Source organism: Myotis davidii, unplaced genomic scaffold (assembly GCF_000327345.1).
Source record: "Myotis davidii unplaced genomic scaffold, ASM32734v1 scaffold554, whole genome shotgun sequence".
In the NCBI taxonomy this organism is placed as follows: domain Eukaryota; kingdom Metazoa; phylum Chordata; class Mammalia; order Chiroptera; family Vespertilionidae; genus Myotis; species Myotis davidii.
This window is the reverse complement of record NW_006285312.1, coordinates 449,726-473,539: the sequence shown is the minus strand read 5'-3', so window position 1 is coordinate 473,539 and position 23,814 is coordinate 449,726. Positions and strand designations below refer to the sequence as shown.

Here is a 23,814-nt window from a genome sequence, read left to right as displayed (position 1 = left end):
AGTTTTACATCCTGACACTAGTGTTAGTAACAGAAAGGTACAAGACAGATAGGATAGTTAATTCATTCAACATTTGAGTGGTACCATTGTCCAGTTTTTACAGATTCGGAGGTAATTAACCTCTTTGCTGAACATGAGAATGTACTTTCATTTTGTTGCTCTAAAGCCTAGGATCTTAATTACTTAACAATAGTATTATATTTATAATGTGTGTTTCATAGGGTCTTGATATTCATAAGGGATATTTGTTTATAAATCTTCATATTGGCAAATGACACTAGAGCAGACAATATTTTTACTTTAAAACTGAGAATAAAGGTATTCATCTCACTTATATTCTTGAAATAGTGTTGAGAATTTGGGGGAGTTGAGGAATGTAAAGAAGTTGCATGAAGGTTCTAGAGAAGATGGAGCTATTCACGTTAACTGTTGCAGACACTTCGTACTTCACTTAAAGTGGATAATGACAGCTAACATTCTGTTAAAAGTGTTGTTTGTATAATGAATTTTTTATTTATAAAAATAAACGTAATTTTACTTACAGAAAAAGATACTCACCTCATGAATCTCTGAATGAGATTGTATACTCATCACCTTTATATTCATTTGCCAAAATGTTTAAGCTGAATCTAATCATAAGAAAATAGCTATTCAGATCCAGAATGCAAGACATTCTACAACATATCTGACACCTGAACTGTGTAAGGTGTTCAAGTTCAGCATCATGAAAGACATGAACATTTTTTACAGGGTTATAATTTTGGTGGGATTTTTAAAATAATGTATTTTTATTGATTCCAAAGAGAGGAAGGGAGAGGAGATAGAAACATCAATCATGAGAAAGAATCATTGATCAGCTGCCTCCTACTTGCCTACTACTGGGGATCGAGCCTGCAATCTGCAACCTGCAACCCAGGCATGTGCCCTGACTGGGAATTGAAGCATGACCTCCTAGTTCATAAGTAAATGCTCAACCACTGAGCCATACCAGCCAGGTTACAGGGTTATAATTTAAGCTTACTTGCGAAGCTGAGTGATTCATCTCAATATATTAGCCTTTTAAAAAAATAATACAAATAAATGCTTTATCAAATTATGTACTACAGTATTGTAGAATTTATTGGTTTTAGTGTTAAAAAAAAAAAGGAGAGAGAATCTATGAATGTAACATTGCTGATTGCTTTCATTATTTTTTTTCCTTCATGGCAGTACATATTGGAGTTGGAGAACCTGACTTCATTTTGGGACAGTTGTATCACCTATCTTCAGTACAGGCACCTGAAGTAGCCAAATCTTGGGCAGCCTTGGCTAGTTGGGCTTATAGGTGGGGCAGAAAGGTGGTTGACAATGCCAGGTATGTATGTTGAAATGTGTAATTTATTTAATGCATTGCAAAATAGAGGTTTAAAATGTCTGCTGACATGGTGAAGTTTTAGTAGCTGAAATACCAATTACTTGTTTATCTTTATAGTCAGGGAGAAGGTGTTCGTCTGCTGCCTAGAGAAAAATCTGAAGTTCAAAATCTGCTTCCAGACACTATAACTGAAGAAGAAAAAGAGAGAATATATGCTATTCTTGGTCAGGCTGTGTGTCGGCCAGCAGGGATTCAGGCAAGGAAACATGATACAGTGTTTGGGGGAAATAGTGTCAAGGTTACTGTTCTAATTCATTCGTTTTGAGGTTGATTACATATAGTTGATTCAGTGTTGTTTTGTTTCAAATAAATCTTTGGTTTTTAAGATGAAAGTGAGTTAATAGCTTTCTGATTTCTTGAGAAATCAAGTCAATTCCTTAGGGTCCTGTTTAAAAAGGGTGAAATTCATTTCATGTAAAGTAGATTACTCTTGAAATGCAGTTCTGATCAGAAATTAGGGTCTTAACATAGGCTTGGCAGCTTTTAAAATATGCTGGTGCCTGAGCCCCACCCCAGATATTCTGGATGGAGTGTGTGTATGCACATGTGTGCATGTGTAATAAGCTTACTAGGTGATTTTAATATATAGCCAGAGTTGAAAACCAGTGGACTAGATTATCTGTAGGATCTACCTCCCTCCCCCCTCAAAAGTTATGTTATGACTATTAAGTATTTAGTTGCAGACTTTAAAAGTTTGGATTTTATTGATTCTGTTCTTACTCTAGACAAGTGGTGGGGACTGTCCGGCTTGCATGCCACATCAGGCCCGCAGAATCATTTGGTCTTGCCCTGCCAAGGCATTGGGGATGAGTTAAATGTTTGACTAAATATAGCAGGCTGATTTTTAAGTTGATAATTTTGTATGACCCGAGAATGATGTTATATTCAAATGGCCATTGGTAGAAAAAAGATTCCCCACTCCTGCCTAGACTTTAGCAGATATCATTGTCTGCCAATGCCTGTGTTATGAGCGTGCACAGTACTGTACAGGGAGTAAGGTCTGTTGTGACTTTATTCTGTGTCCAGAGTTGAAAACCAGTGGACTAGATTATCTGTAGGATCTACCTCCCTCCCCCCTCAAAAGTTATGTTATGACTATTAAGTATTTAGTTGCAGACTTTAAAAGTTTGGATTTTATTGATTCTGTTCTTACTCTAGACAAGTGGTGGGGACTGTCCGGCTTGCATGCCACATCAGGCCCGCAGAATCATTTGGTCTTGCCCTGCCAAGGCATTGGGGATGAGTTAAATGTTTGACTAAATATAGCAGGCTGATTTTTAAGTTGATAATTTTGTATGACCCGAGAATGATGTTATATTCAAATGGCCATTGGTAGAAAAAAGATTCCCCACTCCTGCCTAGACTTTAGCAGATATCATTGTCTGCCAATGCCTGTGTTATGAGCGTGCACAGTACTGTACAGGGAGTAAGGTCTGTTGTGACTTTATTCTGTGTACCTTCAGCCTTTTGCACAGATTGTTTTCTTTTCTGCAGGCAGAATATTGTATTGTAATGTAGAACATTTAAAGTCTAAAAATCAATCTTTAATCTTTGAGAGATGCTTATATCTTCTTAGCTACATTAATATACCATAAGGAGAAGCATATTGACATTTAGCCTATATAATGCTAAATATGGAGTAGTTTGATCTTTTATAATGAGAAAAATATTTTCATTTAACAGGAAAATCAGGTACCTTTCTCCCTGTTCAATTTGTATTATAATTAGCATTTTATGCCCAATTTTTATTTAGGATGAAGATATAACACTTCAGATAACAGAAAGTGAAGATAATGAGGAAGATGACATGGTTGATGTTATCTGGCGTCAGTTAATATCAAGCTGCCCATGGCTGTCAGAACTTGATGAAAATGCAACAGAAGGAGTTATTAAAGTGTGGAGGAAAGTTGTGGATAGAATCTTCAGCTTATACAAATTGTCTTGCAGTGCATATTTTACTTTCCTTAAACTCAATGCTGGTCAGGTAGGTCACACAGTCTTCTCTTTTAGCAAAATTTTTTCAAAATTTTTTTCCTAATAGACAAAAACGGTATTCTGAATTATTTATTTCTTCCATTTGTTTTTTGCCCTAGATTCCTTTAGATGAAGATGATCCAAGGCTACATTTAAGTCACAGAGTAGAGCAGAGCACTGATGATGTGATCGTGATGGCCACCTTGCGATTGCTCAGGCTGCTCGTGAAGCATGCCGGCGAGCTTAGGCAATATCTGGAACATGGCTTGGAGACAACACCTACTGCTCCATGGAGAGGTGATGGTCTAAAAAATGTCTCAGCAAAAATTATTTCTGGGTATGATAGCTAAGGCAATAAAAAAGTAGAAGTTCCTTCTTTATATCTATTATTTACAGTGTTACTGAATGGATACATAAGTTCTTATGACACCCTGAGCTGCTGTTACACCACTTCCCTCTCACTTTTCAGAAGAATGGAAAGCTGAGAGGCAGAAGCTTTTTATATACAAAATAAATTTTGGAGAGAGTGGTTAAAATTAAGTTCCAAAAAATTTTGTATGCTCTGTGGAATCTAAAGAACAAGGTAAATTAATAAAATAGAAATAGGCACATAGATACAGAGAGCAGACCAGTGGTTGCCAGAGGGAAGCAGTGTCGGGGGCCTAGGTGTAAAAGGTAAAGGGATTTAGAAGTACAAATTGGTAGTTACAAAATAGTCTCGGGGATGTATAGTCAATATCAATAATATTGCAGTAACTATGTATGGTGTCAGGTGGGTTCTGGAAATACTGGAGGGAATACTTTGTAGAGTATATGATTATCTAAACCACTGTGCTGTATACCTGAAACTAATACAAAAAAATATTGAAAGTAGTAAACTATAATTGAAAAAATAATGTCATATACCCTTTGTAAAAATTACTTCTGCCTTCTTTTACAGTCATTCACAGAAAATATATTTCTTAGAACAATTTTGAATTACTCTAGATTTTGATTATAGCTCTGTACCCTAACCACACTGGGAAAGCAAGAGTTATTGTGTATAGCCCTAGCCAGTCTGCTCAGAGGTTAGAGTACCAGCCTGAGGACTCAAGGGTTTGATTCTGGTCAAGGGCATGTACCTTGGTTGCAGGCTTGATACCTGCTGCTAGTCAAGGCGCGTGTGGGAGGCAACCATCGATGTTTCTCAGTCTCTCCCCTTCCCTTCCACTCTCTCTAAAAATCAATGGAAAAAATATTCTTGGGTGAGGATTAAAAAAAACCCCAAAAGAACTATGTACAGGTCTTTGTTGTCACAAGGAGAAATTGAGGCCATTAGAAGTGATACTGGCACATTAGGTTCTATCCGTTTGCATCCACTATGTTGACCCTTTTTAATAACTTTAAAATGTTTCTTTCTTCTTATCCCGAAGGAATTATTCCACAGCTTTTCTCTCGCTTAAACCACCCTGAAGTATATGTGCGCCAGAGTATTTGTAACCTTCTCATCCGTGTGGCTCAAGATTCCCCACATCTCATACTGTATCCTGCAATAGTGGGTACCATATCGCTTAGTAGCGAGTCACAGGCTTCAGGTATGGAATATTAAAATGCTAATTTGAGTATAAATTATTGCAAATAATGTTTATTAGGTAAATTTTTTTGAGCTTTGTATTCCAGAGTTGATGGAGTTTGCAAAATAATAATTGCCATTTATTGAGAGAATAACTGCTTTGTGCTGGCCCCTAGGACATATACTTTACACATTCTCTTCAGTCTCACAGTAACCCACTGAGCATGGGAAATTGTTTGCTGAGCTGAGTAACCGGTGGATAAGGATTGAAACCACGTTCTAGACTCTGGCTGGGAGAACACTTTATTTGTTGAGACTTATTTCTTACTTTCCCCCCATTGATCTTCTGTTAGCTTGAAATATTAATAAGTATAAAAGCTCAGTTTGTAAAAAGGCAGAATATCCATGATGTTTGGTCAGTTTAGTGCACAGAATGCCAGTTATTTAAATGAGTGCTCTGGAGTTGTTTTCCCTCACTTGACATATGCCCATGGGAGAAACATCCAAAGTCTACCTTATTCTCCCATTTTGTTATAGGAAATAAGTTTTCCTCTTCAATTCCAACCCTACTTGGTAATATTCAAGGAGAAGAATTGCTGGTTTCTGAATGTGAGGGAGGAAGCCCTCCTGCTTCTCAAGAGAGCAATAAAGATGAACCCAAAAGTGGATTAAATGAAGACCAAGCCATGATGCAGGATTGCTACAGCAAAATTGTAGATAAGCTATCCTCTGCAAATCCAACTATGGTGTTACAGGTACAGAAAACCCATGTTTTAAATCAATTTTTATTATAACCATTCTCCCCCAAAACACAACCTATAAACAAAACCCATTAGAAACTGTCATGGAAATATTTGAGGAACAAAGCTTTTAGAATAATCAAAATTGGTTTTACAAATATACATTGATAAGCAGAATCACTAGTGAAGGTTGTGATTATATCATGAACAAAAGACATTTAACCTGCAGTTTCCAGTGTTTGCAGAGCTGTGCTGTCTATGGACTTGTAGATGAGCATGTTTGCATGTGCTGTGTCTGCAGGTTCAGATGCTTGTGGCTGAGCTGCGCAGGGTCACTGTTCTCTGGGATGAGCTCTGGTTGGGAGTTCTATTACAGCAACACATGTACGTCCTGAGACGAATCCAGCAGCTTGAAGATGAGGTGAAGAGAGTCCAGAACAACAACACCTTACGCAAGTACGTTTTCATACATATACTCCAAAAATGAAGCTGCTTGTTTCTTAAAAAAATTTTTTAATTTGAAACAAATTTTAAAATTTAATTTAATTTTTTCCCATCACCATTTATCCCCCCTGTATACCCTCTTTCACCACCACCCACCTCCTCCCCTTGTCCGTGTCCATGAGTTCTTCCCCTTTTTTTTCTTTTTTCGCTCAATCCCTCCACGTCTCCTCTCTCCCTCCACCCGCCCCCAGAGTTGTCAGCCTGCTCTCTCTGAGTCTGTCTCTATTTTGCTTGTTAGTTCAGTTTGCTTTTTTAAAAAAAGTATACATAACATACAATTTTGCCCTTTTAACCAGTTTTAACTGTACAGTTCAGTAGCATTAAGTACATTTATAGTGTTGTACAATCGTCACCACTGCCCATTTCCAGAACTTACTCATCATCCCAAACAGAAGCTCTGTACCCATTAAAGAGTACCTCCCCTCCGCCCCCAAACCCTAGTTATCGCTCTTCTACTTTCTGTCTCTGAATTTGACTACTATAAGTACCTCACATAAGTGGAATCATACAGTGTTTGTCCTTTTGTGTGTCTGTGTTATTTCACTTAGCATAATGTTTTGAAGTTTTATTCATGTTGTAGTGTATGTATATCAGAATTTTTTTTCTTTTGATGGCTGAATCTTTCCTTGTATGGATATGACACATTTTGTTTATGTACTCATCTGTCAGTTGACACTTGAGTTGCTCCTCCTACCTTTTGGCTCTTACAAACAATGCTTCTTTGAACATTGGGGTACAGATAACTGTTTGAGTCCCTACTTTGAATTATTTTGTATATAATTCAGTGGATTTTCTGGGTCATATGGTAATTCTGTGTTTAACTTTTTGAGGAATTGCCAAATTGTTTCCCACTTTGGCTGCATCATTTTACGTTTCTACCAAAAGTGCACATAAATTCCAATTTCTCATATCCTGGGCAGTAATTGTTATTTCTTTTTGGTTTTCATTCTTTTTAAAAAAAAAAAATAGATATTTAATTGATTTCAGAGAGGGAGGGAGAAGGAGGAGAGAGAAACATCAGTGATGGGAGAGAATCATTGATTGGCTGATTCCTGCACAGCACACACTGGGGATGGAACCTGCAACCCAGGCATGTGCCCTGACTGGGAATTGAACTATGACCTCCTGGTTCATAGGTCAGTGCTCAGCCATTGAGCCATGCTGGCTGGGTTTTGATAACAGCCATCCTAATGGGTGTGAAGTGGTATCTTACTGTGGTTTTGATTTGCATTTCCCAATGACTAACAATGTTGAGCATCTTTTCATGTGTCTGTTGACTATATGTATATCTTCTTTGGATAAATTCCTTATTCAGATCCTGTACCCACTTTTTAATTAGATTGTTTGTTGTGTTTTATTAGCTCTCGGCATATTCTGGATATTAATCACTCATCAGATACATGACTTGCAAAAAATAATTTTTCACTCTCTTGGTAATGTCTTTTGACATGTATATGTTTTCTTTTACATTTTTAAAAATTTTTTAGAGAAAAGAGAGGAAGGGGGAGAGAAACATCAAATTATTGTTTCACTTATTTATGCATTTATTAGTTGCTTCTTGTATGTGCCCTGTCTGAGGATTGAACATGCAACCTTGGCTTATTGGGATGATGCTCTAACCAACTGAGCTACCTAGCCAGGACCTGATGTACATAAAAGTTTTTAATTTTGATGTAGTCAGTTTACCTATTTTTTTCTTACTTGTGCTTTGTGCCATATCCAAGAAGTCATTGTCGAGTCCAGTGTCAAGAAGCCTTTTCCCTTTGTTTTCTTTGAAAGTCTTAGCTCTAAGAAAAATAAATAAATAAACAAACTTAATTACCTCTCAAAAAAAAGTCTTAGCTCTTTGGGTAATTGATTCATTTTGAGGTTTTTTTTTTTTTGTTTGCATATAGTGTAAGATAAAGGTTCAGCGTCGTTCTTTTGCAAGTGGAATCCAGTTTCCTAGCACCTATTGTTGCAAAGGGAAGCTGCCTTTTTTATGTGCTGATTTTTTTTGTTAATGTGCTGGATTTGTTACAAGGTCAGGTGAAACATTACTTTGCTAATATATATATATATTTTTTTAATATGTTTTTATTGATTTTTAGAGAGAGAAGGGAGCGGGATAGAAACATCCATGGGAGAGGAACATATCAGTCAGCTGCCTCCTGCACAACCCCCTAATGGGATCGAGCCCACAACCTGGGCTTGTTCCCTGATTGGGAATTGAACCATGATCTCTTACTTAGCTCCAGGGCTAGTGCTCAGCCACTGAGCCACATCTGCTGAGCACTTTGCTAATATTTTAATACTTTATTTTTTCTTATTCTTTTATACTGTTTACTTAAACTTGATATATTTAAATTGTTCCTTATTTCTATCAAACTCTGTTTCTTCCTGGTCAGAGAAGAGAAAATTGCCATCATGAGGGAGAAGCATACAGCTCTGATGAAGCCTATTGTGTTTGCTTTGGAGCATGTAAGGAGCATCACGGCGGCCCCTGCGGAAACACCTCATGAAAAGTGGTTTCAGGATAACTATGGTGATGCAATTGAAAATGCCCTAGAAAAACTGAAGACTCCATCGAACCCTGCAAAACCTGGAAGCAGCTGGATTCCATTTAAAGAGGTGCTGAAAAATCTCAAGAATGTTTCTAAAATGGGAAGTCCTCTATGTGAGATTCAAAATTTAAATAAGGGGACTTTTCTTACTGGGAACACAAGAAGATTTTGTAAGTGCATGGAAAGCAACCTGTGACCAGTTACTTATGAGAAATATAGAGAAAGGTGTTTTCTTCATTTTGAGTGGGCCTAGGGTGGCAGACTTTCATCAACAAAGGAAGAATTTACTCTAAAAGATTAGCCAAGGATAGGGCTCTGGCCTTGAGCTGAATATTGATTGCCTGTGGTATTCTCATAGAAGATTAAGAAATTTAATCTTGTACCTGTATAGTTTTTCTAAGTCACTGTTTTGAAATCAATTCTGTGTAGACCATTTGGAGATGATTAGTTTATTTAAATATTTGAGAGTCCTTTTAAGTTTTGATCCCCTTAATTCTATATTTTCTTTGGTTTTTATCTTTTACAGCAATAGCACTGTCAATTGGGGAGCCTATTTACCTTGTAGTGGTCTTCCTTCCCTTTCCCTTTCCTCACCTTTCCTCCCCTCCCTTCCGCTCCTTTTCTCCCCTCCCCTCCCTCTATCCCTCCCTTCTCTTCTCACCCGAGGATTTTTTCCCATTGCTTTTTAGAGAGAGTGGAGTGGGGAGAGACAATGAGACATCAACTGGTTGCCTCTCACACGGGTATCGAACCTGCAACCTAAGTTGTGCTCTTGACCGGAATCCAACCTGGAACCCTTCAGTCCGCGGGCTGACGCTCTATCCACAGAGCTAAACTGGCTAGGGCACCTTGTAGCTTTTTCTTGTTTTTGTTTTTGTTTTGTCCTTGTCCCTTCGTTCTGTGTGGCTTACCTTTATTGTCTCTATCTAATTTCCTTACTTTAGTAGTGAGAAAACGATTAAAAGGTACAGGGTAGAAACAAAAAGTGCACCTAATTTTAGTGAATGCAAGCTGCTAAATTGAAAGGGAATAGCTAGAAGCAACAAGACAACACCAACATGAAAGATGGAGCTTATTTTGTGTGGCCTAGCCAAACCTTGTGTCCTTGTTTTCCAATAGTGGTTTCTTGCTTCTTTGTACCATTCTCAATAGATTAACCCTTTGAGTGCCAACAAGTATCCTAGGAACTATGCTAAAATTGCCAAGGCATTTTTGCTGATTTTACAGCAGTTTAGGATAAAAATTATGAATCGCAAATAAATGAAGTTATATATTCAAAAACTTAAGGAGACCTTTACTACATTGACATATTGAGCATTGTCGTCACTAATAAAAGCAGACTTGGAACTGGACGCCATTTCAAAGCTTTGATAGTGCTCCCGGCACTTTTGGTGAAAGACAGGAAGAGCGCGATTGCACTCCCCAGCACTCTAGTGGTTAACTAAGAAACCGACAGGAGATGTGAGGATTGTTTTTTAAAAACAAGTGGGATGTATGTATATATATGAAATAAGTAAAAAAATTTTTATGATTGTCTTCATTTTAAAGAGTAGTTTTAAGAAATAAAATGAATACCTGTGTCTCCCTTTTTTCTGTAGTGCAGCTAAAAACATAGAATTAGCTAAAGAAATACAACTTTTTAGAAGTCTCACATGTCCCTCCCTAATTCTGTCTTCCTCTGTGCAGTCACTATTCTGAATTTTTTTAAAAAATATGTTTTTATTCATTTCAGAGAGGAAGGGAGAGGCAGAGAGAGAAACGTCAGTGATAAGAATTATTGATTGGCTGCCTCCTGCATGCCCCCTACTGGAGATCAAGCTTGCAACCTGGGCATGTGCCCTGACTGGGAATCGAACTGTGACCTCTTAGTTCATGGCTCGAGATTCAACCATTGTGCCACACCAGCTGGGCTGTTCTGAACTTTTAATTAATTGATTCCTACTTAAAAAAAAAATAGTTCTTGTTTATTGATGCATTTCCAAATGGTGTATTGTTTAGTTTTTGCCTGGTTTTAACTTTATATAAATGATATTATATGGCATATATGTGTCTATACTTACTACTTCCATTATTGATGAAATAGCCTTAGGGTTTTTGTTTTGTTTTCATCATGATTCATTCATGTTTTGTGTGCAGCTGAATATTGATCTATTATGGGGAAATACCACAGTTTATCCATTGTCCTGTCCGTGGGCACCTGAGAGTTTTCTAGTTGTCTTTTTTCTTTTATGAGCAACAACATGCTAAGGATTGATTTTAAAAGTTTTTTACATGAAAGCAGAGCCTGCAGTTCATTAATTTGGATGCAGATTATTGAGTTAGCTACAAGTAGGGACACAACTATTCATGTGACCCATTCCCTGTCATTTATTTGAAGGGATTATGGTATATTTCTGCATATTTCAAGCGATCAGAGTTCTGAATTGTTACCAACTTTTCAAGTGGCTTCCTAAAGATGTGTCCATCTGACAGCCAACACTGGCTACATCTTTGATTCTTTTGCAAGGACTGAATTGATTTGATTTGGCATTGACATAGCATAGCAGTGGAGAATGAGTCTACAGGCCCTTGTGATCACAGCAGTGGTTTCCTTCCATCTGCTGTGATTTCATTGCTTATTTGGATTGGAGGAGGAAGGGGTTTGAACAAAGTAAAAATCTCCTAGAGCATACCATTACAGCAGTGTTTTCCCTCCTAGGAATACCCAACTATATAACAACAAATTAAATGTAGGAACTAGAGCAAGAGATATTTGAATTGGTATTTCAAGGTTACTTTTATGCCAGATTAAATGTGGAAGAAAATAGGGGTCATAATGATAATTTAAATTTGTTATTCCCATCTTGTAGATAATGCTGAGTTTGCAACAGAGAGCACAGAAACGTGCAAGTTACATCTTGCGCCTTGAAGAAATCAGCCCGTGGCTGGCTGCCATGACTAACACTGAAATTGCTCTTCCTGGAGAAGTCTCAGCCAGAGACACTGTCACAATCCACAGTGTGGGCGGAACCATCACAATCTTACCTACCAAAACCAAGCCAAAGAAACTTCTCTTTCTGGGGTCAGATGGGAAGAGCTATCCTTATCTTTTCAAAGGTGAGATTTAAAAGAAGAGTTTGATTATTAATGCTTTCTGTGCATGTGTGGTAGAAGAAAGTTGTTCCAGGTGAATTTCTATGTCATAAATAGCCAGGAGTATCCTGTCTCTTATGTGATTTTGAATGGAAGTAATTGGGTGCTGAGGAGTAAAAATTTTCATTCCCACTCTCTCTGCTTATGAATTTGTATAAGCGGAACAACTGAGGTGCAGCTAATAATGGTAGTATCTAATATCTTATGACCAAACTGAATGTTCTCTAAAGCTCGCAGTGTGCCTCCTTGGCTACCTTTTTTTTCTTCTTTTAAAATATATTTTATTGATTTTTTTACAGAGAGGAAGGTGGAGGGATAGAGAGTTAGAAACATCGATCAGCTGCCTCCTGCACACCCCCTACTGGGGATGTGCCCACAACCAAGGTACATTCCCTTGACCGGAATCGAACCTGGGACTCTTCAGTCCACAGGCCGACGCTCTAGCCACTGAGCCAAACTGGTCAGGGCTGGCTATCATTTCTTGAGTGCTATTGCTAATTGAGAAGGACACAAAAAAGTGGTATATTTCCACCCTGTCCCATTGTACTTTACCCCATTTGGTCACCTACACTAGCTGCTTTAATTTTGTTTCCATAGGATTGGAGGATTTACATCTGGATGAGAGAATAATGCAATTCCTGTCTATCGTGAATACTATGTTTGCTACAATCAATCGCCAGGAAACACCTCGTTTCCACGCTCGGCACTATTCTGTAACACCACTAGGAACACGGTCAGGGCTGATCCAGTGGGTGGATGGAGCCACACCCTTGTTTGGTCTTTACAAACGATGGCAACAACGAGAAGCTGCCTTACAAGCACAAAAGGTTGATAAAAATTCAAGTATACGTCTCCTTTTATTTGAATGTGCCTAAACAACTATATTAGTTGCTGCTGTTATATGTGAAATATTTCTAGGCTTTACTGCACTGGGGCATTTTTGTAAGTTTGTAAGTTAAAGAACAGATTTGAGGTACCTAGGAAAGTGTTTTTGAGAGACATTTTATAAAAATAAAGTTTTAATAGAAATAATGACATTGGGTTAATCTTTGAGACAAATATGGGGAGATAGGGTGGTAGTGTGGTTAATACTTAGTAACTTGGTAATTCACATCTTAAGTGCTTTTTGCTAGGCTTACTTACCTAGGTGTTTTCTAGGGTCTTTTAAATCAAATTTGTAAATAGTGGATAGCTTTGACCCAGGTTCTTTTAAATTATATAGTAAATAAGAAACAACTTTAGAGTTAATCACTGTTTTGTACCTGTGAAATTTATACTTTGTTTAGACTAGGAATTTTATTTAGAATATATTTTGGCTAAGTATCTTATTGCTTAGTATATGCCAGGAACAGTAGTACTAAGTGCTATGGATATAAAGATAGATTTTATACAGTCTCAACCTCATGATTGGTAGGTATGGGAAGGAGCAAGATTTTGAAAGGAATCAAGCTATAAAGTAGGCATAGGAGGCTGCAGAACAATTATTGAAGGGTAACTTAGAGATGGGAACCAGAGATGTGGTAACTAAATATCTATTAATTTTTTATTGATTGTCATACTGATGAAAATGAAATATGTATATAAATGATAAAGTCTGAACAGAATTAGACGTTACAAAGAAGACTGTAAATAGGATGTTGAGCTTGACTTGAACTTGAAGAAAATAGTTTAGTAAGTTCAACTTTTTAATAAAATAGTAGTAGTAGTAGTAGGAGTAGTAGTAGTAATAGTAGTAGTAGTAGGTGTAGTACCTAATTATGAGAAAGATATTAGATTGTAAGAAAGATGCATAGTCCAGAAGAATTGGCTCTTTGGTGCATGAGATTCTCTTGGGTGGGTGGAGAATGCCACAGAAAAAAACAGTTTTAAAAATACTACTTTGCATTCAAAGTAATCTTTTACCTTTATTTAAATAAAGTTGATCTTTTCTTTTAAAATAATTTTTTTACAGGCCCAAGATTCCTACCAAACCCCTCAGAATCCTGGAATTGTGCCCCGTCCTAGTGAACTTTATTACAGTAAAATTGGCCCCGCTTTAAAAGCAGTTGGACTTAGTCTAGATGTGTCCCGACGGGATTGGCCTCTTCATGTGATGAAGGCAGTGTTAGAAGAGTTAATGGAAGCCACCCCCCCAAATCTCCTTGCTAAAGAGCTTTGGTCATCTTGCACTACACCTGATGAATGGTGGAGAGTCACACAGGTATGTTTTTGTTTTTTTATTTTAATCAGTATTTATTCTTTTGCCTGCTTCCTGTCTTGTCCTGTCTATCTGGTTCACCCTCCTCTTTCTCCCCGCTTCCCTCCAGACTTAGTAGTTTGAGACCTATATTTGAATCTTATAAGATACTAGAGGCCCAGTGCATGACATTCGTGCACTGTGGGGGGGTGTGTGGGGGTGCCCTCAGCCCAGTCTGTGGGACCCCTCGGGGGATATCCAACTGCTGGCTTAGGCCTGCTCCCCTAACATTCTGATATCACTTAAGCAGGACCAATGAGGACCATCGTGTTGTGTGTAACTGCTCAGTACAGAGCCTTCTGTGACCATGCATAGCAGCCCTGAGGAGTGCTAGCTATTTACTTAGAAACAAAGGAGTAGGATCATGTAATTTTGTGAATTTTAGAGCATTGGTCCATGTTGGAAGGAAATTTGCTAATTCATTTTTCTTATTTCCCCATCCCTTCTTCTTTAGTCTTATGCCAGATCTACTGCGGTCATGTCTATGGTCGGGTACATAATTGGCCTTGGAGATAGACATTTGGATAATGTTCTCATAGACATGACAACTGGAGAGGTTGTTCACATAGATTACAATGTTTGCTTTGAAAAAGGTAAATTTAACTTGGACTTTACATTTATTATGAGGGTCAAATGTTTTTTGGTGAAAGGACAAAAATACCATGATTTGTCTTTTCAAGGTAAAAGCCTTCGCGTTCCTGAGAAAGTACCTTTTCGGATGACACAGAACATTGAAACAGCACTGGGTGTAACTGGAGTAGAAGGTGTTTTTAGGCTTTCATGTGAGCAGGTATGTTGTTTTCTCATATACCTCTTAAATTAAAAAATCATGTGGCATGAAAACTACATTTTCGTGAGGAAACTTACGGCAAAACTTAAACTCTTCTGAAAACAGGTTTTACACATAATGCGGCGCGGCAGAGAGACTTTGCTGACGTTGCTGGAGGCCTTTGTGTATGACCCTCTGGTGGACTGGACAGCTGGGGGTGAGGCTGGGTTCGCCGGTGCTGTCTACGGTGGAGGTGGCCAGCAGGCCGAGAGCAAGCAGAGCAAGAGAGAGATGGAACGGGAGATCACCCGCAGCCTCTTTTCTTCCAGAGTAGCTGAAATTAAGGTGAAGCCAGTGATAAGTCATTGTCATCTTTTTGTTAATAGAGTTAACATACCCATTAAAAATTTGAGTAAAACTGTTTTTCTAAAAAAAATTTTGCAAGACTGTAATGTATAATATTGAAATGGCAGTGAAACGGCACCTTGATGTCTTTTTACTAGGAAATACATACAAAGACACACAGTGATGTGAAAAATTTTATCTTTTTAAAGAGGTTGAAATGTGTTTGCCAATGCCTATTTTAAGTTTTCTTTAATTGGATAGCCTCCCTTTGGTCTTGGTTTTAATATCCTCGTAGCCAGTGATGCTCATCTTGTTTTGTGTGATGTGACAGTAACTGTATGGGATAGTAGAATTTATTCTTACTTTGTGAACTTGGACAATATTGTTATCGTTGTGAAATATGGGTGATGCTTTGTTGAGATTTAAATAGAATAATTTGTCCAAGATATCCTTCTAGCATGATTCTTAGTTGACTCTATAAGAATCTTCCTAACCATAATACCTTTCACAGGTGAACTGGTTTAAGAATAGGGATGAGATGCTGATTGTGCTTCCCAAGCTGGACAGCAGCTTAGACGAATACCTAAGCTTGCAAGAGCAATTGACAGATGTGGAAAAACTGCAGGGCAAGCTGCTGGAAGAAATAGAGTTTCTGGAAGGAGCTGAAGGAGTGGATCATCCTTCTCACACTCTGCAGCACAGGTTTAAAACAGTGTTGAACTCATTTCTAAATATATGCCTTTAAGGAGAATTTGCATATTTGTGTAAATACTGTCAACTTGAATTAGACTTATTGCAGCAACTCACCCAAATGACAAAAGCTTTTTCAAGGATTGCAGTTTCAAAGTGTTAATAAACAAGAATTCACTTAAATTGTTTTGCTTTATTAAAACATTTACTTTAAATGTTTGAATAATTGTTAAGGGTAAGTGGGCATAGTGGTTAGAACACTGAACTGGGCTTCAGAAAAACCTGGGTTTTAGTTCTTTTCTCTACACTTCGTATCTGAATCTTTATTCATTTATACATTGGCAGTGATTTTATCTACTTCTCTGAGTTTTTTAAGCATTAAATTAGAGTGATCTAAGTGAATGAACCTTGTAGAGAACAGGTGCTCAGTGTTGAATATGCAAGTTCCAAACACTGCACACGGTGACTTCCAAAGGGATTAGTTCTGGTATTAGGTTTATTAATGGTGAAAAAAAAGGTACACGAAATTTATTCTAATTTTATTTTGTTTTTTATTTTTAAAAATATTTTTATTCATTTCAGAGAGAGAGGAAAGGGAGACAGGGAGAAAGATCAATGGGATGGCTGCCTCCTGCATGACCCCTACTGGGGATGTAGCCTGAAACCAGGGACTGTGACCTCCTGGTTCATAGGTCAATATTGGCTCAACCACTGAGCCACACTGGCCAGGCACATCAGTCTTTTTTTAACCTTTAAATAACTCAGAACAGAACCTGGCTGGTGTGGTAGAATTTTGCTTAAAATGTTATGAGTATAGTTGGACAGAACTGTGGGGTCAGGATAAACCAGAGAAGTAAGCAACATTTGAGCAGTGCCCTCAAGATTGAAAAGGAGCTTATAAGGCAGTCCAAGTGTGAGCAAAGTCAGGGTTATGGAAGTACATAGAAGAAATAATAGGAAGTAATTTAAACATTTTCCCCCTTCTGTTAGGTATTCTGAACACACCCAACTACAGACTCAGCAAAGGGCTGTCCAAGAAGCAATCCAGGTGAAGCTAAATGAGTTTGAACAGTGGATCACACACTATCAGGCTGCATTCAGTAATTTAGAGGCTACACAACTTGCAAGTTTGCTTCAGGAGATAAGCACACAGATGGACCTTGGTATGAGTTGACTTTTTTAGATAACACATGTGAGCATGTGAGTTTTGTAATTGTGTCTTTATGTGTGGGGTTCTGGTTTGTGCTCCCTTGGTAGTGACCGCTGATTTGAAATGGTTTCATCACGATTATTAATTACTTTTACTTCAAGGTCCTCCAAGCTATGTACCAGCGACAGCCTTTCTGCAGAATGCTGGCCAGGCCCACTTGATTAGCCAGTGCGAGCAGCTGGAGGGAGAGGTTGGCGCGCTGCTGCAGCAGAGGCGCTCAGTGCTCCGAGGCTGCCTGGAACAGCTGCATCACTATGCCACAGTGGCGCTGCAGTATCCAAAGGCCATATTTCAGAAACATCGAATTGAACAGTGGAAGACCTGGATGGAAGAGCTCATCTGCAACACCACAATAGAGCGCTGTCAAGAACTTTACAGGAAGTAAGCTTATAGCACTTCATTTTTTACTACTTGTTGGGTTTAGGAAAAAGTGTTCAATTATTTAATTGCAGAGTATTTAATTTTTCTTGAAAGAAAGGTTGATAGATGGGTTTTGTCTGGAGTCACTTTTGTCTTGATTTTAAGATGATTTGAGGTCATGTTTTCCCTTAAAAGACAGTGGGTCTTTCTAATTTATTAAAATGTATCCCAGTGTAAGAGGGGTGTAACCAGGGTAAAGAGAGCTGAATCAAACATTGATTCTGTTACTTATCAATAAGTCATCTTGGGATGTTACTTTGGCTCTCGAGACTTTTTCTATCTGTAAAATGGATGTAATGGTTCCTACCCTTCAAGGTTTAAGTATAAAATGTAATATTCAATATATAGTATTTTATAAACCATAAACTTGTTTATAAGCAGGGAGTGGTTATAAACCAAGCGGTTATATAACAAGCACCTCTTTCTATTTTTATATAGATATGAAATGCAGTATGCTCCTCAACCACCCCCAACGGTGTGTCAGTTCATCACCGCCACTGAAATGACCCTGCAGCGGTACGCAGCAGACATAAACAGCAGACTTATTAGACAAGTGGAACGCTTGAAGCAGGAAGCTGTCACTGTGCCCGTTTGTGAAGATCAGTTGAAAGAAATTGAACGTTGCATTAAAGTGTTTCTTCATGAGAATGGAGAAGAAGGTTCTTTAAGTCTAGCAAGTGTTATTATTTCTGCCCTTTGTACCCTCACAAGGTGAGTAGCTAACCCCATGTCGAGATCATTTTGTTGTCTTGGACACACTGATGCATATTGAGATTTCATGAGTCTTTTGTTTAGACCCAAGCTTGAGGTATTTGTTTTTTTACTTTCATTGGTTTTGCCCAGTGTTACAACTCCTTATTTCCTTTTAGATTTTGAGTTATCTTCATTTATGGGTGAGTTTAGCTAAGTCAGTTTCACTATACAAATATTTATCACATTTAGGCGTAACCTGATGATGGAAGGTGCAGCTTCAAGTGCTGGAGAGCAGCTGGTCGACCTGACTTCTCGGGATGGAGCCTGGTTCTTAGAGGAGCTCTGCAGTATGAGCGGAAACGTCACCTGTCTGGTTCAGTTACTGAAGCAGTGCCACCTGGTGCCACAGGACTTAGACATTCCAAACCCCATGGAAGCATCCGAGGCAGTTCACTTAGCTAATGGAGTATACACCTCACTTCAGGTGAATACTTATATGAGCTTAAATTTTGGAATTTTGTTTTAGATGTTGAACATTGTACTTCTCATCTCTTTACTTCAGAAAAGCAATTTGACTTCCTCCCCTTTTAGTGTTGCTTAAGCAGTCACTTAAAGATCAGTGTGAGGTTAAATCTGTAACTTAATTGCGTTTGCATCAAGTTTGTGCATAAATTATGGCATTAAGTCTCTAAGCGTGTCACTTACCTAAACTCAGAAAATGTTAAATTATATTTCTTACATATTTATAGGAATTAAATTCAAATTTCCGGCAAATCATATTTCCAGAAGCACTGAGATGTTTAATGAAAGGAGAATACACATTAGAAAGTATGCTTCAGGAACTGGACAGTCTTATTGAACAGACAACTGATGGCGTTCCCCTGCAGACTCTAGTTGAATCTCTTCAAGCCTATTTAAGAAATGCAGCTATGGGGCTTGAAGAAGAAACACATGCTCATTACATCGATGTTGCAAGGCAAGTGCTCTGTTTTCTTCTGAAATAGATGGGGAAACCAGATAAGCATTTTGAGCTCTTATTTTTCTGTAAGTTTACTTTTAATTTTTGGAGCAGATATAATTACTTATTAATGCTTATGTACATGTCATTTTAGAAACCTTTTATTTGAAAACTAGAGGCCCAGTGCATATTTCATGTACAGGGAGATGGGGGTCCCCTTAGCCCAGCCAGCACCTCCAATCCGGGACCCCTTTGGGGGGGGGAGGGTGTGACTGCCCGTTTAGGCCCGGGGATCAGGCATAAACCGGCAGTCGGACATCCCTCTCACAATCCTGGACTGCTGGCTCCTAATTGCTCGCCTGCCTGCCTGGTCGCCCATAACTGCCCCTTCCTGCCTCTGGTTGCCCATAACTGCCCCTTCCTGCCTCTGGTCGCCCATAACTGCCCCTTCCTGCTGGCCTGGTCGCCCCCAACTGCCCTACCCTGCTGGCCTGGTCACCCCCAACTGCTCCTCCTGCTAGCCTGGTTGCCCCACGCAGCCTGTTGTTCAGTTGTTTGGTCATCCCTCACTAACCCCCCTGCCGGCCTGGTCATAGGCAGCCCTCTTGTGAGGGTGTGGTGGTCAATTTGCATATTACCTCTTTATTATATAGGATAATTACAGATTCACAGGAAGTTGTAAAAAAATGTAGGTAGGGAGGTCTTGTGCATGCTTCATCCCTCCTCCAATACTAGCATCTTGCATGCCTATAGTACAATAGTAACACCATGCATATGACATCGGTTCAGTCCACAGAACTAAGATTTCACCAGTAACATAAGCACTCATTTTTGTGTGTGTGCATGTGTGTAGCTCCTTGCCGTTTTTTAAAAATACATTTTTTTTTATTGATTTCAGAGAGAGAGAGAGAGAGAGAGAGAGAGAGAGAGAGAAACATCAATGATGAGAGAGAATCATTGATCAGCTGCCTCTTGCATGCCCCTTATTGGGGATGGAGCCTGCAACCTTGCCATGTGCCCTGACAGGGAATTGAACCCCAACCTCCTGGTTCATAGATTGATGCTCAGCCTCTGAGCCACACTGGGCCGGGCTTCCATGCATTTTAATCGGATACCTGCATATATCCTTTTAGTGCTGTGGTTTCACCGTACCTGCACGTACAGCACAAATTGGAGTGTGAATATTTTTTAAGCCAGCCCTTAGAACTCCATGGAAGCATCTGAGCCAGTTCACTTAGCTAATGGAGTATACACCTCAATTCAGAACAATACTTGTAAGTTAGCTTAAATTTTATAGATTTACTTTAGATATTGAATACTGTATTTCTTAGCTCTTAAATCCAGAAAAACAATTAGACTTTGGAATCTGTAGATATTGGGCAGTATCTCTATCCATGCACTATACCCATAGCTAAGCCCCAAGCCCCTTTATTCCTGGTGACTCAAAACCTCATTCTTTGGCATTCTGATGTTCATTTCAGAAAAGATAATTGAGGGAATAGAAATTAATTGTCCCATCACACTTCTTCCCAAAGGGAAATTGAAAGATATAAGATAGTTGACAGAATAATATAATGAACCCCCATCTTACCACCATCAGTAATTATCTGTACCTGGTCAATCTTATTTAAGTTGTACCACCCCAATTTTTTTGAAGCACATTTTTTTCATTCTTAACTGCAGGAAATATATATGTAAAACATAAACTTGTTTTTTCTTAATCTTGGTGCCATCATTTCAGAAAAAATAATAATTCTTTAATGTTTCCTGTTCTCCTGCATTCAAAATTTTTCTGTTTTCTCATGTTTCTTTGTAGTTGTTTTACTCTGCAGAAAAAAATGAACATAATTATTATAGCACAAACATGTCAGCTCAATAGTGATAAATGGCAGGTATTTCAGTTTACCGTCAATAGTTGGTTCTACTGTGTGACAGTAATATGAACATACTTGACAGTGTTTGCTAGTTCCACCAGGTTAGGAATTTTGGGGTTCTTGACTTTTTGTTTTAATATTGGGGGTTTGTATTATTTCACATTCTGTGTGCAATGTGAGGCTGTAATTTTTTTTATAGTTCTTTTTAAAATTGTCACAATTCAAGTTTACATAAAATTTAATCTCATGAATAATTGTTAATACTGAATTGGAACCATTGACTTCACATTGTGATTAACACCAAATGCCATTTTATTGTAACACTTCTTCCTTAATGCAAAAGACTTTTTTCTAGACTGCATGCTGCTGTGAGACTTGTTGACCATTTGTGCTTCCCCCAAATGTACTGCTCTTTGCTGAGGGTTTTAACTTCCTGTTTTTTCTCTGTAGAGTACTTCATGCTCAATATGGTGAATTAATCCAACCAAGAAATGGTTCAGTTGATGAGACACCAAAAATGTCAGCTGGCCAGATGCTTTTGGTAGCATTTGATGGCATGTTTGCCCAAGTTGAGACTGCTTTTGGCTTATTAGTTGAAAAGGTAAATATTGACTTGGTATTATGAGTAATGCAAATGCAACAAAGTAGTTGTTCAGTGTGGGAAAAGTGGAGAGATGAACTTTTTTTTTTTTCATTTATATAGTTAAACAAGATGGAAATTCCTGTAGCTTGGCGAAAGATCGACATTATAAGGGAAGCCCGAAGTACCCAAGTCAATTTTTTTGATGATGATAATCACCGGCAGGTGCTAGAAGAGATTTTCTTTCTCAAAAGACTACAGACAATTAAGGAGTTTTTCAGGCTCTGTGGTACCTTTTCTAAAACTTTGTCAGGTAATATTTCACATTTAAACATGCTGGATTTATGTGGTATTTTGGAAAGCAGTGGGATGGAGTAGGCTTAATTTAATTGTCCGCTCATAAAATCTTAAGTTTTTAAATAAGCAGCGTTATTACCTTATTTTAGTATGGCATGAAATACTTTTAGACAATTTCCTTCTTTTAGGATCAAGTTCCCTGGAAGATCAGAACGCTGTCAATGGGCCGGTACAGATTGTTAATGTGAAAACCCTTTTTAGAAACTCCTGCTTCAGTGAAGACCAGATGGCCAAACCTATAAAGGCATTCACAGCTGACTTCGTGAGGCATCTCTTGATTGGACTGCCGAACCAAGCCCTGGGGCTCACGCTCTGCAGTTTCATCAGCGCGCTCGGTGTGGACATCATTGCTCAAGTGGAGGCAAAGGATTTTGGTGCTGAAAGCAAAGTTTCTGTCGATGATCTGTGTAAGAAAGCTGTGGAGCACAACATCCAGGTTGGAAAATTCTCTCAGTTGGTCATGAACAGGGCAACTGTATTAGCAAGTTCCTACGATACTGCCTGGAAGAAGCATGACTTGGTGCGCAGATTGGAAACCAGTATCTCCTCTTGTAAGACAAGCCTGCAGCGTGTTCAGCTACATATTGCCATGTTTCAGGTAGGGTTTTTTGGGTTTTTTTATACTGTGTTTTCCCTCAATGTAGGAATTTGAAAAACTGGGGAAGTTAACATAAAACAGTATAAATAGAAAACTTCTTAACCCCTGGAGTGCCGGGGAGTACAATCACACTCCTCCTGTCCTTCGCCAGAAGTGCCGGGAGCGCTATCAAAGCTTCGAAGTGACGTCCAGTTCTAAGTCTGCTTTTGTTAGTGATGATGATATTGCTAAATATGTCAATGTAGTAAAGGTTTCCTTAAGTTTTTGAATATGTAAATTCATTTACTTGCATAACTTTTGAATTGTTGCCTAAACATCTCTTGGGCCTTCTTGGGCCACCCTTACCACATATAGGATGACTTCATCTTCTCTCAACAGTTGCCCACCCCTTTTTCTTACTTCTAGATTCTCTGTTTTGAGAATTCTTTCTTTTGTGACTGCTGCATTAATTCTTTTGGCCACTCGGCTAGCCTCCATGCTGGACAACCCTTCCCACCACCACACCTGTTTCAGCTTCTTAACTGGAGATTATCTTTCAGATGGAGGGATTGTGTACTAGTCTTTTACATAGAATAGTAACTATCTTCAAAATTATTATTTCAGTGTTGCAAATCACTGATCCAAGAAATTTATCAGGCATTCTGTACCTGGTGTGGTCCTTTTGTAATGTTTCCTTTTATTACTCTTCCTGCTCAGCCTGCTTTGCTGCAGCTGGGTTTCTCTGTCTTCCCTTTCAGTCCCAACATTGCTCCCTTTACTTGTTTATCTAAATGTTTTTTTCCTCCTGAATTTATTACATTTCTTTTTCTTTGAACAGTGGCAGCATGAAGATCTCCTTATCAACAGACCACAAGCCATGTCAGTCACACCTCCCCCTCGGTCTGCCATCCTAACCAGCATGAAAAAGAAACTTCATACTCTGAGCCAAATTGAAACTTCCATTGCAGCAGTTCAGGTGTGTTTTTGTCAGATCTTCCTTCCAGCACATCTTACTTTTAGGAATAACCTAGACTGTGATGAAATGAAGTAATTGTGCTGTGTTGTTTAACATATCTACACTAGAGGCCCAGTGCACAAAAATTTGTGCACTCGGGGGGGCGGGGAAAGGGGTCCCTCAGCCCGACCTGTGCCCTCTCGCAGTCTGGGACCCCTCGGGGGTTAACGACCTGCTGGCTTAGGCCTGCTCACGGGTGGCAGAGGGCAGGCCCAATCCCTAGGCAGCCCC

The 23,814-nt window shown here is 38.7% G+C and overlaps 1 protein-coding gene across 6 annotated transcripts in view; it reads left to right on the top strand.

Annotated features, from left to right (window-relative positions):
- Positions 1 to 23,814, top strand: part of SMG1 (SMG1 phosphatidylinositol 3-kinase-related kinase) — a 149,371-nt gene that overhangs the window by 110,437 nt on the left and 15,120 nt on the right. For 5 of the 6 annotated variants that reach the window (XM_015558989.1, XM_015558985.1, XM_015558986.1 and 2 more), the window contains 23 exons: positions 1,210 to 1,354; positions 1,472 to 1,610; positions 3,168 to 3,398; positions 3,508 to 3,685; positions 4,801 to 4,962; positions 5,478 to 5,695; positions 5,982 to 6,136; positions 8,572 to 8,794; positions 11,577 to 11,823; positions 12,457 to 12,686; positions 13,811 to 14,059; positions 14,550 to 14,885; positions 14,991 to 15,209; positions 15,721 to 15,911; positions 16,890 to 17,062; positions 17,211 to 17,490; positions 17,968 to 18,240; positions 18,472 to 18,706; positions 18,972 to 19,198; positions 21,505 to 21,655; positions 21,758 to 21,947; positions 22,120 to 22,589; positions 23,407 to 23,544. In XM_015558989.1, coding sequence (XP_015414475.1) covers positions 1,210 to 1,354; positions 1,472 to 1,610; positions 3,168 to 3,398; positions 3,508 to 3,685; positions 4,801 to 4,962; positions 5,478 to 5,695; positions 5,982 to 6,136; positions 8,572 to 8,794; positions 11,577 to 11,823; positions 12,457 to 12,686; positions 13,811 to 14,059; positions 14,550 to 14,885; positions 14,991 to 15,209; positions 15,721 to 15,911; positions 16,890 to 17,062; positions 17,211 to 17,490; positions 17,968 to 18,240; positions 18,472 to 18,706; positions 18,972 to 19,198; positions 21,505 to 21,655; positions 21,758 to 21,947; positions 22,120 to 22,589; positions 23,407 to 23,544 — 5,060 coding nt within the window. The remainder of the gene's footprint in view (positions 1 to 1,209; positions 1,355 to 1,471; positions 1,611 to 3,167; positions 3,399 to 3,507; positions 3,686 to 4,800; positions 4,963 to 5,477; positions 5,696 to 5,981; positions 6,137 to 8,571; positions 8,795 to 11,576; positions 11,824 to 12,456; positions 12,687 to 13,810; positions 14,060 to 14,549; positions 14,886 to 14,990; positions 15,210 to 15,720; positions 15,912 to 16,889; positions 17,063 to 17,210; positions 17,491 to 17,967; positions 18,241 to 18,471; positions 18,707 to 18,971; positions 19,199 to 21,504; positions 21,656 to 21,757; positions 21,948 to 22,119; positions 22,590 to 23,406; positions 23,545 to 23,814) is intronic. The other variant, XM_006756068.2, reaches the window with a different exon arrangement.